This window comes from Solanum pennellii, chromosome 1 (assembly GCF_001406875.1).
Source record: "Solanum pennellii chromosome 1, SPENNV200".
In the NCBI taxonomy this organism is placed as follows: Eukaryota; Viridiplantae; Streptophyta; class Magnoliopsida; order Solanales; family Solanaceae; genus Solanum; species Solanum pennellii.
The window spans coordinates 1733828-1751866 of NC_028637.1; the positions used below are offsets into that span (position 1 = coordinate 1733828).

Here is an 18039-nt window from a genome sequence, read left to right on the forward strand (position 1 = left end):
CCCCACCCTACCCCACCCCCACATAAAATCACTTTTAAAAGATTTGCACTTTCCCATTAATAATCTTAAAAAACGTAAAATATTACTGGCAAAAACTCAATAACTTTTTTCTTGTTAAATTATAACGTTTATCAAATATTTAAAATTTATAAACTTCAAATTCTGACTCGATTTTTTTTTCTATTTGACAACAAACTTGCAAAATTAGTGATTTTTTTTTTATTGATTTCCTAAAGTGAAGCAATGGTCAATACAAAGTTGAGAACTTTCTCTGAAATATTCCCATCATTAGGGTCCTATTAGAATATACCAAACTTTAAGAAATATATTTGAAATTACCTATGCACTTGAACTTGACTCATTTTATTTTTAATTTTTATTTTGAAATTAGAAAAAAAAGAGAGTATAATAATGTTTTTAAAGTGATTGAAAAGGATTGTTTTGGTTTTTAGCTTGGTGTATGCAAAGAATATTCTAGCAATTTAGATATATTTAAAGAACCATTCAAATCAATTGCGGAATAAGATAGCGTCTATAGATTCATTCGAAAAATTATATATAATTAAAATTATTTTATGTATATAATGATAGATGTTGAGTTCCTTTATAAATTCTAACTCCACCCTTAATGCGCTTGTAGAAGTTTCAAACTCTAACATATTGTGTTTTTTTTTTTCGTGCTATATCTATAAATATATTTTTTTTCTCAATAAAATAATTATTTTTATAGGTACATCTGGCAAAGGTTTTTACTTTTGAAAAGAATTTTTCTCACATTGACTATTCATTAAACCCATTAAGTTTATAAAATTTGGATAGGGCCTATTTTCTTGTATTGTTTGTTCATTAGACTTTGAATGGTCTCTTAAATCTATTGTTCATTAGGTTACACATGGATGGTCTTAAACTTTCAACCCTGCTTGTTTCATGGATAAAATTTTATGTTTAACAAATTTTAGCGTTTGACCTTTTTCACTCATGGATCAAGTGGAGAAAAAAGCCCCACACTGTTAATTTTCAAGGTCATTGGGTAATTTCATACTTATATCCATGGTTCATTTTGGTTTTACACATGAACATTTTGATAAGACTTAAACTCGAGACGTTTGGTAAATGAAGGAGAGATTTTATCCATCAACAAAACCTCTAATTCAGACTCTTAATAATGCCACATAATCTCAAGGATTGAACAATATGGAGCAGGACATTCTTTTTGCACTATTATGAATATGAAAATAATATTCAAAGTCGGATTCAACTGTCCCTATCGGAAATAGGATTGACTACCGATTCCGAAGAATCAACATAAAATACCTACTTGAGGCTTATTAACAAAAGACTAGTCAAAATACCTACTTGAGTCTTATTAACAAAAGACTAGTCTTGGTTACGTGCGTTGCACATATATTTTTATTAATTATATTTTAATGCAAGTTTCTAAAGATAATACATCTTATATTTTAATACACTTATATTTATAGAGTTTTGAAATATAAATTAAGGTAGTTTTGATACTATTTATACTATTTATTTTATATTGAATATGTATACATGTTAGTCAATGATGTAAAAGAATACAATATTTCTTTAAAATGTGTTTTTTTATAGTAGATTTGAGAATAATAAGTTACATGTAAATGCTTCCTTGTCCACTTGCATTTGTTCATTTTGAAAGGCCCTACACCCATGGCTATTTGCTCTCAAATTACAGTTAATTAGTCTATCATCACAAGCTCAAAAAGTCAAACCCCAACTATTTATTGAAGTTGCTCTTTCGGGTAATCTTCCTATGGTATTTCGTGCTTTATTTTGCTTGTCATACTTCCTATGGTAGTTTGTGCATGAAGATGATATATTATATATATGATTTAGTATAATATAAACTTCAAACACATAGCATAGTGGAATTCATAATTTGTATGTAACTCTTTATATATTTTAAACTTTGGTTAGTAGTTAACAAATTTTAACTTACAGGATGAGGATCGAGATATTCTTAAAAAGATGACAGAACACCATCGCTTGATAAATTCATCAGTTAGTTATTTTCCATCATCAGAGAAAAAATTGAACAATGGAGGAGAAATGATGGCAATGGTAATTGCTGGACAAACTCAAGATCGTTATTGGGATGCAATCACCTCTGTGAAACACAAAGATGATATGTTAATCGAACCTACCATTAATCTAATTCTGTATATTTCAACTTTAAATAATAAAAAGAAAGAGTAATTATTCTAATCAAATCCATAAATTAAGCCACTATCAAATGTTTGTCAAGAGAGAAAACAATTCATGAAAAACCTATTAGAGATGGATAAAAAGAATTATCAAATTTGAGTTTTTTGACTTTCTGTTCTAGCAAGAGTTTCCTTCTAATTGTCCATTCTTCATTATTCTTCCTCTTCTTTAGAATCACTTTTGGTATATGATCCTAGAGTATGGCCACCTCATCCGCCATAATCAACTACACTATCTATATCAACTACGTCTGTAAAGTGACGGCAAAAAGAGATTCAGAACAGTATAATTGATAATGAGAAAAGATACAAGAATTAATTGACTCTTTAAGCATACTAAACGACTCTTCATCACCATTGAGCTATATCTATATGTTACAACTCATCATTACCCAAGTCTACAACTTTTCCTAATTTTTAGTTGGAAGATGAAAGCATCTGCAAAGCAATGAATATATTAATGTCTAAAAAAATTACAATAGATTATACTAAATGCTGGGAATTTTCATTTTTATTGATTATCATTATATATATATATATATAGTAGGGGCAGAATCGTAATTCAACTTTTAACATTTTTTTTTGTTCCCGCTAATAGTAATATATGATAAGCAGTATCACATAGGGACAAAGAAACACAGTTCACTTGATAATATATCTGATTAAAAACCAGAACAAGTATCACTGTATTAAGAGGTACAAGAAAAAGCCACATAAACACACAGTACTACCACAAAATACAAGTACTACTACACATTAAGCAGAAACAGTTCTAGAGAACCATTATTTGTCACTAGGTTCTTGGACTGCCAAGCTAGATGGATGCCGATAACGCCTCGGATTCATCGAACAAACTGATGCTGAAGCTAAAAGTTATGCATGACAGTTGCTTATTCTTTTCATCCACCATCTTCATTGTCAGAGTGTATGATCCCTGAATAAAAATAAAGACATTTCAGTATGCTTGATGTTCGAGACTGAGGCGCAGTAGTTGTTGTATGGTTAAAGGCAGCAGTGCAAGATTTTCTTCCAATTTAAACCGAGAACACCAAACGAAGACAACTAATCATGATATACATAAATCGGAATCTGAACAATCAATTTCTAGAAGGCTTCCTGCTGAAAAGGATGAAGGGTAATAACAGAAGCAAAAAGGCAACAAAATCTACAAAAATGGCAAGTAAAAAGACAACAAATCTAAAGGCTGTATTCCTGTATTCCTCAAACTAGTTTTTTTTTTCATTTGAGATAACTTTACTCCCCGAGGGCCATAGCGCACGATTCTTAACTTTTGGTGGAGTAATGCCCCCCTGGTGGGTGTGGCCTCATGGACAACAAAGTAGGTTGAGAACCATGAAGTACCACTAGGTGATTTCTTCCCCTCTGCCCTGGCCTTGGTGAACAACATGCTGTTGGAGGGAGGTGACAGGTGGCTGGTATCCCATGGGATTAATTGAGGTGCATAAAAGTTGGCTCCGACACCAAGGTTATTAAAAAAATTGCCCACCCTGCACTTCTACCTTTCTCCCATTAAATACTAAGATTTTGTTCGTCGCAAGGTAACAAAACTATGCCGTGGACCTAACTCACATCATCTGCTGCACTGTTTCCACAACACCAAAGCCCCAAGGCCCCATAGCTTTACATCATCCCAGAACTAGACCCCACTCCTTTCCAAAGAGGCACAGCACAGAGGATTAGGGTCTAAAGACTTGTAAGAACTAAGCAGCTGAAGAAATGGATAATGACTATGTTGTTTTAAATTTTTTATATAGAATGAAATTAGCGAACGATTATGACAACGATAGATAAAAATAGAATCAGAAAGTTGACTCACAGGTGGGGTAAATCCAGGCAACTCTTGTGAGTGGGAAATGACGAAATCACCGGACGCTGGGCAAGATGTCTCTTTACAAAGGTCAATGTCCTCATGGTGGACATTTAAGAAGAAATACTTGACATCAATCTCCAGCTTTCCTCCAGTGAGATTCCTACCTGCAAGGACAATTAATACTTCTAGTCAACAAATACTTCTCTACCATATTTTTAAACTTCCATTTTCCTGTCCAAAAAGATCACAGAAAAATTAGTATACTATGTCGGGGTCCATTGGTCATAAGAAAACGAAAGCTACTTCTAAAGGAATTGCAGAGCCACTTACTCCAAGAAAATCAAAAAGTGAACCCAATGCAGGTATTGATAGTGTTTACATCCATGCACACAAATTCAAAAGTTCATAAATGGTTGGTGGTACCCATGCCTCAAGCAAGATCCTTAGATATGATGAACAAACCATAGGCTAGACAAAATTTCCCACCAAACAACAGATTGATAACATATATATGTGATCAGTTCTCATCATAACAATGGGTGTAAAGATCCAACCAAGAAACAAGCATGTCGTTACCTGATACTTTAGTATTTATAACCACAAGTTTAACTGTCTTAAGACTCTTGGGAGTTGGATTTATGATGGATACATCCGAAGATGGGTTGAACTTCAAAGTCTTACTTTGATAGAGCGAAAAGGATAAATCTATTAATCTGGCTGATTAGGAAAACCATAAAAGCCAAAGACATACAAACCAAAATGTTAACTTTAGAAAAAGGAAATCTTCAAGTTAACAGAATACTTGTTGAGGCGGTACAACTGCTTACAAGAAAAAGACACTTAAAAAAGCTGAATCCTTAACAAACTGCAATCACTGATTCTTCTCAGTCAGCAAATTAAAAATGTAAGTAAGAGAACTCCTAAGAAAGTTGAGAAACAAACACCTAGATTGATAAAGTAGTAATGTAACAGCAACAGGGAGTTCCATTCTGAAGCTTGGTAAGCTAATAAAACTAATGAAAATCAGATTTACTGTGGTATGATCAGCTTCCCCTTGGGTTATAGAAGATGTGTCATCATGCTGTTGATTGACTGGATCAATAGAAACTCCATCCAAGCCTCTCCACCTTTGCTTTCCCTTTTTTTATTTTTTCTGCACCTACTGAAGTTTCTTTTACATGCAACTCCCTTAACACTGATTACATTCGGAGAACACTTCTGCTGCCTAGAGAATCCAATCAAACCCCAGTATATTGGCTAATTGGAAGGACTGTGTTCTTTTCCTCTCATTCTTCACAGAAAACTAGGATTAAATCCAAAACTGCAGTATCTTTCTCGTACAGTGTTTAATTTTTGGAAATTCTCAAGTTATAGCCTGTTTAATCAAGCTTCAAAAGACTGCTTATTTTGGGAAGTGCTTATTGTCATAAGTGCTTATTTTGGAGAAGTACTGTCGGATTTGTGTATGCCTATAATTAATTTAAAAGCATTTAGCCAATATTAGAGCATCAATTTGGGTTTAGCAAAAGCCTTTTTTTCCCTAAAAGCTTGGACAAACACCATAACACTCTAAAATAAGAACTAAAAAAGAAACACTTTCAGGCTTTCAGCTTCCCAAAAGATTGACCAAACAACCTATTAGTCATCCGGTGTATAATCGTCAAAATCCAAAAATAACTTTCTTCAAGACTATTTACCATTATGCAAAAAGTTTCAAAAGAATTATCTCGATCACATTCACAATTTTTTCATCCTTGCTCATAAACTAGTGAGTTCTTTGCTCGAAGGAGCTTTGATTATGAATTCCCCACAACCTCGCTGGAGATGTCTTTAGCTCTACGTGACTTGATAAAGGGAGCACGAGGAAGGGATTTCATCTCAAATCAATTTCAAGACCTATGTTCGGTAAGAGGGAAAATAACATGTTGAGTGCTATAGACAAGTATACACCGCGTAAGTTCTTCTCCAGCAATATCATGAAATTGTGTTCCCTACTTTTATTGCCTTCTCCAATTTTAAGTATATAAAATACAATAATGTCAACCAAGCTAAGTATGACACCTCTCAATTCCACACAAGCACAAACGCCCAATTGTAAGCAAGACATTCCAATCATTTAACAAATTATATGAAATTAACCAATAAAACCAGCATATTATCTAGAAGCAAATGAACTAGTTTATCAAATTAAGTACTCAGTCATCAAAGTTCACTAAAATCAACTTATTGTGTTTACATGAATATGATAAATGGGAAAGAAAAGGAAGAGATATGCATGTAACTCATTACCTGTCTCTGCAGTAATACTGAATGTTGTTGTTCTACCTCCCTTAATAGGATAAGGTGTTATATCTATTTGACTGACCTTAACATCATAGTTGGCCTTTTTATCTGCAAATTCAAAAAAAGGGCATATCATCAGATTTATCTATAATAAACTTCCCTCAATGTTCCCCAAAGAAATTTTGTTTTACTCAATACCGAGAGAAATAATGGTCGAAGAAACGCTATAATGCTCAATTTCAGTGGAAAAGTTGTCTTCTAAATACAAAGATTCCATTTTTAAATATCAAAACTAATTCTATACTCCTCCCAAGAGTATTGAGTAAAAAAATGATTTTTTTTAAAAAAGTACCACTCTTATAGTACAGAATGATTTTTGTGATCATTTAGAAGTATGAAAAAAATCACTACCACTTATAGCATTTTCTTCAGGAAGTACAACCTATAGCTTATCATGTATAGTATGTAAAATCTAACAAATTTTATTTTCAAAAAACTGAACGAATTTATAGCAAACTAAACTTGTACAAGCTTCCAACATTAGCAAAGGAGATAATATCAACACGGTACAAGAACAATATCAGAGAAAAATCATCAGCTGCAACAGTAACAAACACAACAAATCACCAAAAGTCAGATAACACAAAATACTAAAAGAAAATACCCAAAATCGATATCTAGCAAACAGATTCAACAAACAATCAACAGAAAACGACCAAAAAAGAGATAACGGTCAAAAACATACTGAATATAACTTTTTCACGAGTTCTACATCTCAATTATCAATTGTTCCCTTTTTCTACTTGAACTACAACCATGTATGTAACAAAACATACCTAGTTGAGTAGCCGGTGATAGTCTAGGCACAAAAAGGAAACAACTGATAATTGGCCTAATCAGCTTCGCTTCGAGGGGTGATAGTTTAGGTATAAAAAAGAAAACAACTCACAGTCGGGGCCTAAAACTGGCGAAAACGTGATAGTTCATACGTGTTTTTAACCATTTAACTCTTAAAAAAACAAACTAAATTTGTTCAAGCTTCCAACTTTAGCAAAAGAGATGAACTTCGAGACGATACAAGCACAATATCATAAAAATACCACAGCTGAAACAGAAACAAACACAACAAATCACCAAAAAATCAGTGAACACAAAATACTAAAAGTACAGAAAAAGGAGGGGAAAATCACTAACATTCAAAAACTCAAAATGGGTGTCGACTAAACAGATAATCAAACAAAAGGATCCATCAAATCCCCAAAAGTACACAAATTTCAGTTCGCATACTGCAAAGTCAAACAAAAAAATATTCACTGCAATACTCGAAAAAATCACTAAAATTCAAAACCCCATATCGGATATCAACCAAACAGATAATCAAACAAAAGGGATCCAACAAAATCAGCATCAAAACCCCAAAAATAAGCAAATTTCAGTTCGCATACTGTAAAGTCAAACAAAACAAAAACTCACTGCAATACTCGAAAAAAATCACTAAAATTCAAAAAACCCAAATGGGTATCTACCAAACAGATTTAACAAACAATCCAACAAAATCTGCATTAAAATCCCAAAAAAATCAACAAATTTTGCATCGCATACTATAAAGTAAAAAAAAAAAAACTCACTGCAATAATCGAAATCGGTGGATGTAGCTGAAGTGAGTGAAGAGACAAGACATAGTAAGAAGAGAAGAGTGATGAAGAGTTTCATAGCTGCCATTGCCATTGATTGAAGCAAAGTACAAAAATGGAAGATATAATGAAGAAAACAAATAGAAAAAAAAAAACACAAGTCTTATTAGTACTAGTAATTACTAGACCTCCAATTATTATCATTATAAAATATTACGGGACTCGATATTTATATCAAATTAATAAATTTATCGAAACATATAATATTTTTTTTATTTTATTTTTATATATTTATCATTTAAAAAGTAGATTTTAATAGTTTTCAACATATTAAAAAAAAGAGTCGTAGTAGACTAGTAGAGAAAGGATTTATATGTATTTTCGCCTTATTAGTAAGAATTTGATTCTTCATCTATTAATATTATAGGTCAATTAATATGAATATTATGATTAAATATTTATATTTATTCAGAAATGTGTCAAATTTAAAATATGCAAGTAAAAGTAAATGAATAAAGTATTTTCATATATGTCAAGTAGAAATTGTTTAGTATGTGGAATAAGAGTAAGAATCTTGAATTTTATTTTATGTTTAATTTAACTTGTTAAGTGATTTTGAAATTATTTTATTCACTATTTATATTAGAATATCGATATTTCATTTTTTAAAAGAGCGATAAAAACTCTTTGGCATAATAATAAACAAATATTTATGACTTCAATTGATGACTAAACAGACTAATTCACCTAGCTATTTTCAAGAACACTCGATATTTGATGCAACACATAAATTTTGAAGTCTTTTAGATAAGTTGGAGTACTATTTTGACATAATAAAAATGAATTAAGGTATTTAGATGCATATATTTAAAACTAATATGATTATTTATCAATTAAAGTTAAATTTAGTTACTCTATATCAATATGTCGTTGTTATCTCATCCTACTAATCAAACAATCGTTAAAAAAATAATATATATCACCGAACTACTATAAATGGTATACGGATACCCTTCATCATTTTTTTGGGACGTTGGTGTCCCTGTCATTCAAAAGATAGAGCATAGTCCAGCATAGTCCTTCACTCTAACGGAAAACTAAATAGGGACACGTGATACAATCTTATTCGTCGATCTGGTATCTAATAAGTGTCAAGTTGGTGAATAAGATTACGATATGTGTATGTTTAAGTTTTTGAACGACAGATGCATCAATGTTTTAAAAGTATAACGAAAAGTATTTGTATACCATTTATGATAATTTAGAATATATTTATCCTTTTCTCTTTGATAATACATTTTACGTTTTAATATAAATATCGAATACAGACAAATTATTACTGGCATGCTAAGGAAGAGAGGACTGTTTGGTGTGCAACGTGTGTATATCAATAACACCCAAAGAGAAATAGGGAAAATAAATATTATTTTATTAATTAGGTGTATTACCAACTTTATAATAACATATTTGTTTTATTGTTAGGTTAAATAGTCTTTTATTTTCGATATAATTTTATTAAAATGTGACTTAAAATTGATGATGTTCTTAAATATTAAGGCTAATTATTTCAAGAGAATCAAATGTTAATCTTAAAAGTCATATAGGAAAAATCATAATGTTTAATTTAACAAGTTAATCAATTTTGATATTATTTTAGCTCACTGTTTATACTAAAATAATTAAATCATCATTTCATATAAAAATGAAATAAAATAGACGTGACATGATATATATACATATATTCAATTTTAATTTAACTAATAACTAAGCACCTCAAATTATTTTTATTACGTCTCATAATTACAGGACATTTGATGTGAAACATATATTTTAAAGGTGTTTAAATAATTATTTTATAATTCAACTGACATAAAAAAAAAAATCTCAAAATATATCATATGAAGTCGAATATAAATATATGTTTATTTATTAAATTTTATTTCATTCCGCTAATCAAATAATTTTCGTTAATAATAGAATATTATGATTTGATATAAATATCGAATACCAACAAAATTTTATTGGATTATGTGATATTTGGACTGCTAATTAGGAAGCAGACATAGAGGACTGTTAGGTGAATAACGTGTATATGTAATTCAATGATATACAACAAAATATGAGGAAAAAAAACAAAAGATTCTTTTCTCAGTTGGGTGTATTACTAACTTTACAATAACATATTGTTTTATTATTGTAAGGTTTAGAATTATTGAGTTTATGTGAATATATATTTTTTTAAAAATTATTAACGATGTTTTTGTGTAAAAGGAGTTGAAGTCACTTGACTGTAAGGAAAGAAGTTATTATTTTCTTCCGATCAGGAGAAGTGGGTTGGTTCGTTCCGGCTTTCTATCTATGCAATTCTCTGTCTTTGTTCGTGAACATGTTGGGCAAAAGATAGTTATAGAGGAGTGGACAGTCACTTGACTATTATATGATAATGTTCTATTTGTTTTAAAGTATTTAAATATAAATATGTGAACGTATCCTCAAAGTAATTGTTAGCGTGAAGTTAGAAATTTCAATCTTATATCTATTTTGTTTTGCTTTTTTTTTTTAAGAAAAAAAGGTAACACCTCTTTAAATGGTTGTTGTAGCATTTTTATATACATAGCTTTAATCGTTTAAATTTTGCAAGTTTATCGCATTAATAATTCTACTTAGCACTGTAAATTCTTTTGGCATATATATACCACAAATATAATAAATTATAGTCGAAAATGAAATTAATAAAACGAATAAATAATTATTTAGGCTGAGACACAAATATTTCGCTCTGGGTAAGGAGATTCAAACAGACTGGAACATAATCTATACTGATCCAGCAATAATACTCTTGACTTGTCACATTCAGAATACAACCACCCAACAACGTCGTGCAAGTCAAACAACTCCGGCTTAGTTGAAGAGTTCAAAGCTTCACAAAAAGAACGTATTCATTTAACATATAAATATTCCTTTTGTATTGTGAATGTTGGTGAAGACTCGGAATATTTTTTTTTATATCTCAACTCCCTCTTTCACTATACTAATCTCAATATAAACACAATACAGTGCTCTACTCATCTTTTTCACTCTATATTTTCTCGTATATCTCTTGTTCTTCTCTTTTTAAACCTAAAGAAAGACCATTGCTATTTATAGGGGATGAATTTCTCCTTGCAGTGAATAGGAAGATAATGAGTGGTAAATTGGATAGTGAATGACGTATAAGTTACATACGTTACAAGAATAAAGAAGGTAAAGAATAGGTGAAATGAAGAGTTGGTGGTTACAAAAGTTACTACAATTAATAACCACATCCTTCCACAGTTGATGAGAGTAAAGAGACACAAATATAATGTCTATTAATGGACATAACATAATACATAATGTGACGTATAATATATTTTTAACTTTTTGTAATAGTTAGGGGTGTGTAAAAATCAAACAGACCAACAAATTGAACCAAAAAAAATGTTATTGGGTTAACGGATTTTTAATGATTTATAATTTTAAAAAAATCCTTGGACATACTACAACCTAAAGTGGCGAAGAGCCGACATCAAGAACAATTTATTGGGTTTCAGTTTGATTTTAATTTTTAGAATTGGATAAGCTGATAACCCATTAAAACGGTAGTACTTTACTATTTTATCTTTTATAAGTATTAAATATTAATAATTTAACATAACTAGACATTATATCAATATTCAACATTAAAATTTGCATAATTAAATATTATCTTTCTATTTTCACTGTATCAAAGCATTCACAATTGATTTGCTTGTTTCCTGTATCGCGCCAAATTAGGAAATGAGTGAAAAATAATATATTTATTTTGAGCATTTTCTTATTGCGTAAATTGAAAATCGAAGCATTAACTATCAAAAATCAATAAATTGAAAATCGATAAAAAAAGTATTTTATTAATTTAATGATTTAAAAATTGAAAAATCAATAAATCACACCGATAATACTTAAAACTGAACCGACTAACATATACCCCTAATAATACTTCATCCATTATCTCGAAATTTTAGATATACCTATGATATTAATAATATGTGACTTAAATTTTGATGTTAAGATAAAATATTAAGACTAATTATTTGAAGAGAATGAAAGAATAGAAGAAGATGTTAATGGTAGAATTAAAATATGGTAAAAATGAAGAAGTGAATTAGAGTGTTGTGATATTGAAGGATGGTTACTAAAGTTTGATAAACTTTATAGTATAATTATAAAGATCAACGATATGATATCATGATATGATAAAATATATCATATTGAAACTTCTTGCGTCATTATCATAAAACATATGCGTCATTGTGATAAAACATATGGAAAAACACTTAAATATATCATCAAATTTTGATTAAAAAGTTCATGTTATATGTTAAAAGTTTAGCGTTATATTTAAAATAAAAATAATTAAATCATATCTCTTAATTGCAATATATATGTGCTATATTTTTGGTATCTAATATACATACAAATTATTAAAGGGAAAAAAGTCAATATATCTTTCAACTTTGTCATTTATAGCTAATATATCTCTCGTTATAAAAGTTGCTCATATGTATCTTCACTGTTATTCAAATGGCTGACATACACTCTTACCGTTACAAAAGAAGCTCATATATACCCTTCATCTAACATAAGTGTAATAATTCATTTTTAAATTAATTTATTTGATTTTAAATTTAGAATGACATCATGTATGTGTATATATGATCCTCTATCAAAAGTATATTCCTTTTTCATATATAAATTAATATTTGACTTTTTGATTATCAGTATTTGAGCTTCTTACTCTCTTTTTTCGTTTGTTTAGTGTAAACAGAAAGTTTTATAACCAATTTTTTCGTGATTATAATAATTTAATTTTACATTTGTAAAAAAAAAACAAAACTTGGGTCATCTATAGTAAATTTTGTAAAAAAATTAATCGAACATAAATAATTATGACCATTAAAATAATAAATTTTAAATTAATCGTTGAAAAAAAAGAAGTCATAAAAAAACGTGTGAGGAGGGTCAAATATATCCTATATGAACTATAATTTATTTTTTCCAAAAGATAATTAAAATATTTTTTTGATATTTAAATAAGGAAACTTAATATAAGTATCAGGGAAAAAAAAGTTAAAAAAGTATGCAAGTTACAATTAATACTAAATTTGTAGCTAAAATTAATGCAAAAAAAATAAAAATAAAAATACTTGTTATTCGTAATATAGAAACTAAATGCTATTGTTTTCCATTTCCAATTATAATATGGAATATAAATACTTGTTTTTTTCTACTTCTCCCTTTCAATATAGGAAATAATAAAAACCTAAAATTTAATTTCTATAAAAACGTACCTCAAACAAATTAATAACGGTACTCAAAAAAATGGTTAAGTTTAAAACTTAGGAGTGACAGAGTCATAATTTTACGATGAGATATAGAATAGTATTAGAGTGAGCGAGATTTAAATATTTATTTTTTGTTATTTTATTTTTTAGAATATTTTTTTTTAAAATTGTAATATTAGAACGTTACAATTTGAATTCTTGGATAAAACTTCAGAATCTCAAGGAAATATGCATATAAATAAAATGACAATCACGTTAAAGCACGAGATCGAGGGATACTTAACACTCTCCTCTCGATTAACATAATTTCTTTTTGTCTTTCAATATGTTAAAGAAAAATAAAATAATTGTGCTTGCCTATATAGCCTCAAAATTATATTACATCAAATAGAATTCAAACAAAAAATTAACAATAGAAGAAACTTTTTCTTTCATGACATATTATATTATGATACATAGTATATAGTATAAATTTAGAAGAAGAAAGAAAATAATTAATCTATGGTATACATAGAAGAAGCAAAAAAATCAAAAGTTTCGCGTTCGAGTCTTAAGAATGGTAATCGCTTTTGATAGAGAACACTTTTATCCTCAGGACTTTTCAGCTCGAATCCGGATAAAATCCACAACATAGCTACTTTTCAGTCCTTGTAATTAAAAAATAGTCATTGTTATAAAATTTCAAATTCTACAAGTGAAACTCGATAATAATGTCCTAAAGTTTCACTCGTGAACTTGAAACCACGTGACACTAACTATTTTTCAAAAGCAAGGCCGAATAGCGACAGACAAATGCTATTTCACCTCAAATCCAGACTAATCGAGCCCAAAAGTGAATACATGACCTTGAAATAGTCAAATTTTCCTAAAGTTTCACATGTGAACTTGAAACCCCATGACATTGACTATTTTTCGAAAACAAGGTCAAAAAGTGGTTAGTAAGCGTATTTTTACCTCAAATCCAGATTAATCGAGCCCAGAAGCGGATTGTAAACCCTAAGAATAGCAATTTATCCAATAGGCCTAGTTGCCAAAGGAACAACTTCAACTAGAGGAGTAGATAGTGGTGATGGCAATGGAGAAGTTCTACAAATAGGACAAGTTGGATGTAACCTTAACCATGGATCAACACATTTCAAATGAAACAAGTGGCCACAATCAGGCAATTGTCTTAACATGTCACTATTCTTGTAATCACCTAAACATATTGAACAACAAGAACTCGCGGTTGAATCCTTTTGAATATTCTTATAAGCATCCGAATACAACAACTTTGGAAAACTCGATAGGGTTTCCTCATCAACCCCTACGTCCACATCCACATCCACGACCACAACCACCTCGTTGTTGTTATTATTATTATTATTCCTATGTCTCCTTTGTGGTGGCTCCACCGTTGTTTGATGCCTCGTACAAAAATAGGACATTAGGGTTATCGTTGTTATCAATAACAATATCCCTGCAGAGACTCCAATACCATACGCGAATCCACCAAGGTTTTGTGACCCCAAGAACCCGTCATCGGACGAATTCGGATCCGGGGCGGAGGCTGTGGCATTCATGATGTTCTTGAGGGTGTTGTTATGTTTGTTGTTTTGGTTTTGGTTTTGGCCATGATGTTATTAGAACAAAAACAAATGGTTTTAAAAAGTTTGAAAGTCAACTATTTACATATTTTTGTGTGTGATAATAAAAGGGAAGTTTGATTGGGGAGGGTATATTTGGACTTCAACCTATAATAAGCTTTTAAAAATTATATCAATGATGAAAAGATATATATAAAGCAAAAAAGTAGTGTATTTGAAGAGGTTTCTTGTGAATATATATAGTGTTTTTCTTTTTCAAAAAGTTATAATTTCATACTCGATATTCAATACTTATTTTGACATTTGAATAGTTTGAGTTTACGTCAGAGAGGTGTAATCACTAGCTGTCTAAGGTTTGTAGTAAATAAGTTAGAATTTTTGAACTAAAAATGTTCGAGATTAATATTCATAGACAAAAAGTTGTATTTATCGTACGTAAACAATAAGATTTTTTCAAGTGTCAAACTAATCATCCTTCACTAGTTGTAGCTTGAAGTGATTCCTATCACCAGAGGTGGAGGCGGAATTCAAATATAAGGGGTTACTGAACTATGGAATAGCGTCATCAAATATTAAAGATTGAATTATGAATTTATGTTTTCGTACATATTCAATGAATTTCTTAATACAAATTTAGAATTTCGACTAAAACATATGAGTTCGATTGACCCCGTAGGTAACCTTCCAATTAGACGACTTTATTTTCAGAAGTCGTATCTCGAGATTTCTGATTAAGGATATCGGAGATTTATATATTGCTTTCTAACAAGTAGTTCATTTCATGTTAGGGGTGTTAGGTTTAAGATGTCAACGGTTAGGCCATCATTTTCTTCAACGTTTTGATTCATGTGAGTAACGTCTTTCTTTTTCTAGCTAGAAAATTATTCAACTTTATCCACTCATATATCACCTATTTTTTATGAATAAATTAAATTCTATTATTCTTTTTCTCTTTTATTTCCGCCCCCTACTTTAGGTTTGACTAATTTGAATTCTCGAGGTTATATAAATTTACCCGATAGTCCCCTTTTTGGGAATGTCCGGTGCCAAAGACACTAAATATGTAAGTCGTTAATTCTGAACTATGTAATTAATGTACTTTGTTAGCTGAGTTACGACTTACAAGTGAATGATTTTAAAGAGGACTTCTTATTCATTACATAGAGAAGATCACCAAGATTTCGCAATCCCCTGTCGAATTTATTCTAATTTCAAGAGCTCGAAATGGATTGATATATTTAAAATAAAGTTCGGTGACTCAACATGTAGAACTCGAATATGATATCTTTGATATCTCAGTTATAATACAATTGGTTTTTACTTGGTTCACGAGATTCATTTAGAAAGACATAACTAAGTCCGCAAATATATATGTAATTAAAAGTAAATAAAAATATATTTTTTATAATAGCTTAAGTTTTTAAATGAAATACGTAATCAAACAATTGGTTTTACTTGGTTCATGAAATTCATTTAAAAAGACATAACTATGTCCGCAAATATATATATAATTAAAAGTAAATAAAAATATATTTTCTATAATAGCTTAAGTTTTTAAATGAGATACGTAATTTACGACGTGAAAATGTGAAAGTCGTTACACATTTTATTTTGATTTCAATAAGAAAAACTTAGTATGATTTTGAAGACTTGGTTTTGATGTCAACATCAATCATGCAATAAATTGTTAAAAAATTCAAATTTTCAATTTAACTACTCTAATGGTTGAATTGTTACACCATTTAACTAATTATAGAGTAATTATTACCAATCAAAATTGTGATAGAATATTTAAATTTTCTCTAATTTTTTATTAGATTTTTCGATTCAAACCTTTTAAAATAAAAAAAGTTGTTAGGAGCATTATCCGCAGAGATGAATCATGCAAATACATCTTAGAGAGTTTAGAACAATAATAAAGTTGTTTTGATTTAAAACAATGATATATATTATAATTGTCTTCATGTAATTTATAAATTACTAATTTTAATCATGAAAATAACACGATTTGAAAATTTTTGTAAATGCTTTTACAACTTATTTGTATGCTTGTTATGTATTGTGTATTGTATTGTATTTTTAGTTTAAATATAATATTGTATCACTTAAATTTTATTGTTGATATGGTATCCTTAAATATGAAGTAACAATAAAAATTCTCATTTTGTTTAACGAATGATTTGATCGTTACCTTCAATCTACTTCTCATTTTATTTGATTTTATTTATTATTTAATCATTTTTAGCTACTTTATCTTAGGGTTTACTATCTATTTCTGGGCTTGATTAATTTAGAATTAGGATAAAAAATAGTGTTTATTGATCACTTTTCGAAAAGCGGTTAATGTCATGAGATTTCAACTTCACATGTGGAGCTCTAGGAAAATCTAATGATTTGAAGGTCTTGTATTCACTTTTAGGCTCAATTAGTCTCGATTTGGGGTGAAATAATATTTTTCTGGTCACTATTCGGTTTTACTTTTGGAAAATAATTAATGTCATGTGGTTTTAAGTTCACGGTGAAACTTTAGGACATTATTATGGCGTTTCAATTGTAGAATTTGAAATTTATAACAACGACGATTATTTCAATTACAAGGAGGAAAAGTAATTTGTAAAATTTTATTCAATTCGAGCCGAAAAGTCCCAATTTTAAAAATAATAATGTGCTTTTGTCAATGACGATTCCCATTCTTAGGAATCAAATACGAAATCTTTGTTTTTTTTACTTCTTCTATGTATAATTAATTATCTCATACATTATCTTCTAAATTTATACCATGTATTATAATATAATGTCATTGGAAAAAAAAGTTTCTATTACTATTTATATTTTGTTTAAATTCTATTTGATGTAATATAATTTTGAGGCTATACAGGAAAGCATACTTTTTTCTTAACATATAGAAAGACAAAAGAAATTATATTAATCGAGAGAACAATATTAACCATTCCTTGATTCTTTTGTTCTAATATGATCAGGGGCGGAGCTACCGTAGTCGAAAGGGGGTTTCGCTAAATTTATTGGCTTTTTTGTAGACTTTATATTTGTATTAAATTATGAAGTAGAATGTATGTATGTATGTATATATATATATATATATATATATATATATATATA

At 29.4% G+C, this 18039-nt stretch overlaps 2 protein-coding genes across 2 annotated transcripts; both read right to left on the reverse strand.

Annotated features, from left to right (window-relative positions):
* Positions 1–2862: 2862 nt before the first annotated feature.
* LOC107008202 (putative phosphatidylglycerol/phosphatidylinositol transfer protein DDB_G0282179) lies at positions 2863–8151 on the reverse strand. Its single transcript, XM_015207130.2, has 4 exons — positions 7983–8151; positions 6361–6462; positions 4078–4235; positions 2863–3174 (listed from the first exon to the last, which is right to left on the reverse strand). The coding sequence occupies exons 1-4, from the start codon at positions 8080–8082 to the stop codon at positions 3055–3057; spliced, it is 480 nt and encodes a 159-aa protein (XP_015062616.1). The 5' UTR covers positions 8083–8151; the 3' UTR covers positions 2863–3054.
* A 5699-nt stretch (positions 8152–13850) lies between these two features.
* LOC107008201 (RING-H2 finger protein ATL70-like) lies at positions 13851–15081 on the reverse strand. The gene has a single exon (XM_015207129.2). It carries the CDS (start codon positions 14893–14895, stop codon positions 14344–14346), a length of 552 nt encoding a protein of 183 aa, XP_015062615.1. The 5' UTR covers positions 14896–15081; the 3' UTR covers positions 13851–14343.
* Positions 15082–18039: the final 2958 nt, after the last annotated feature.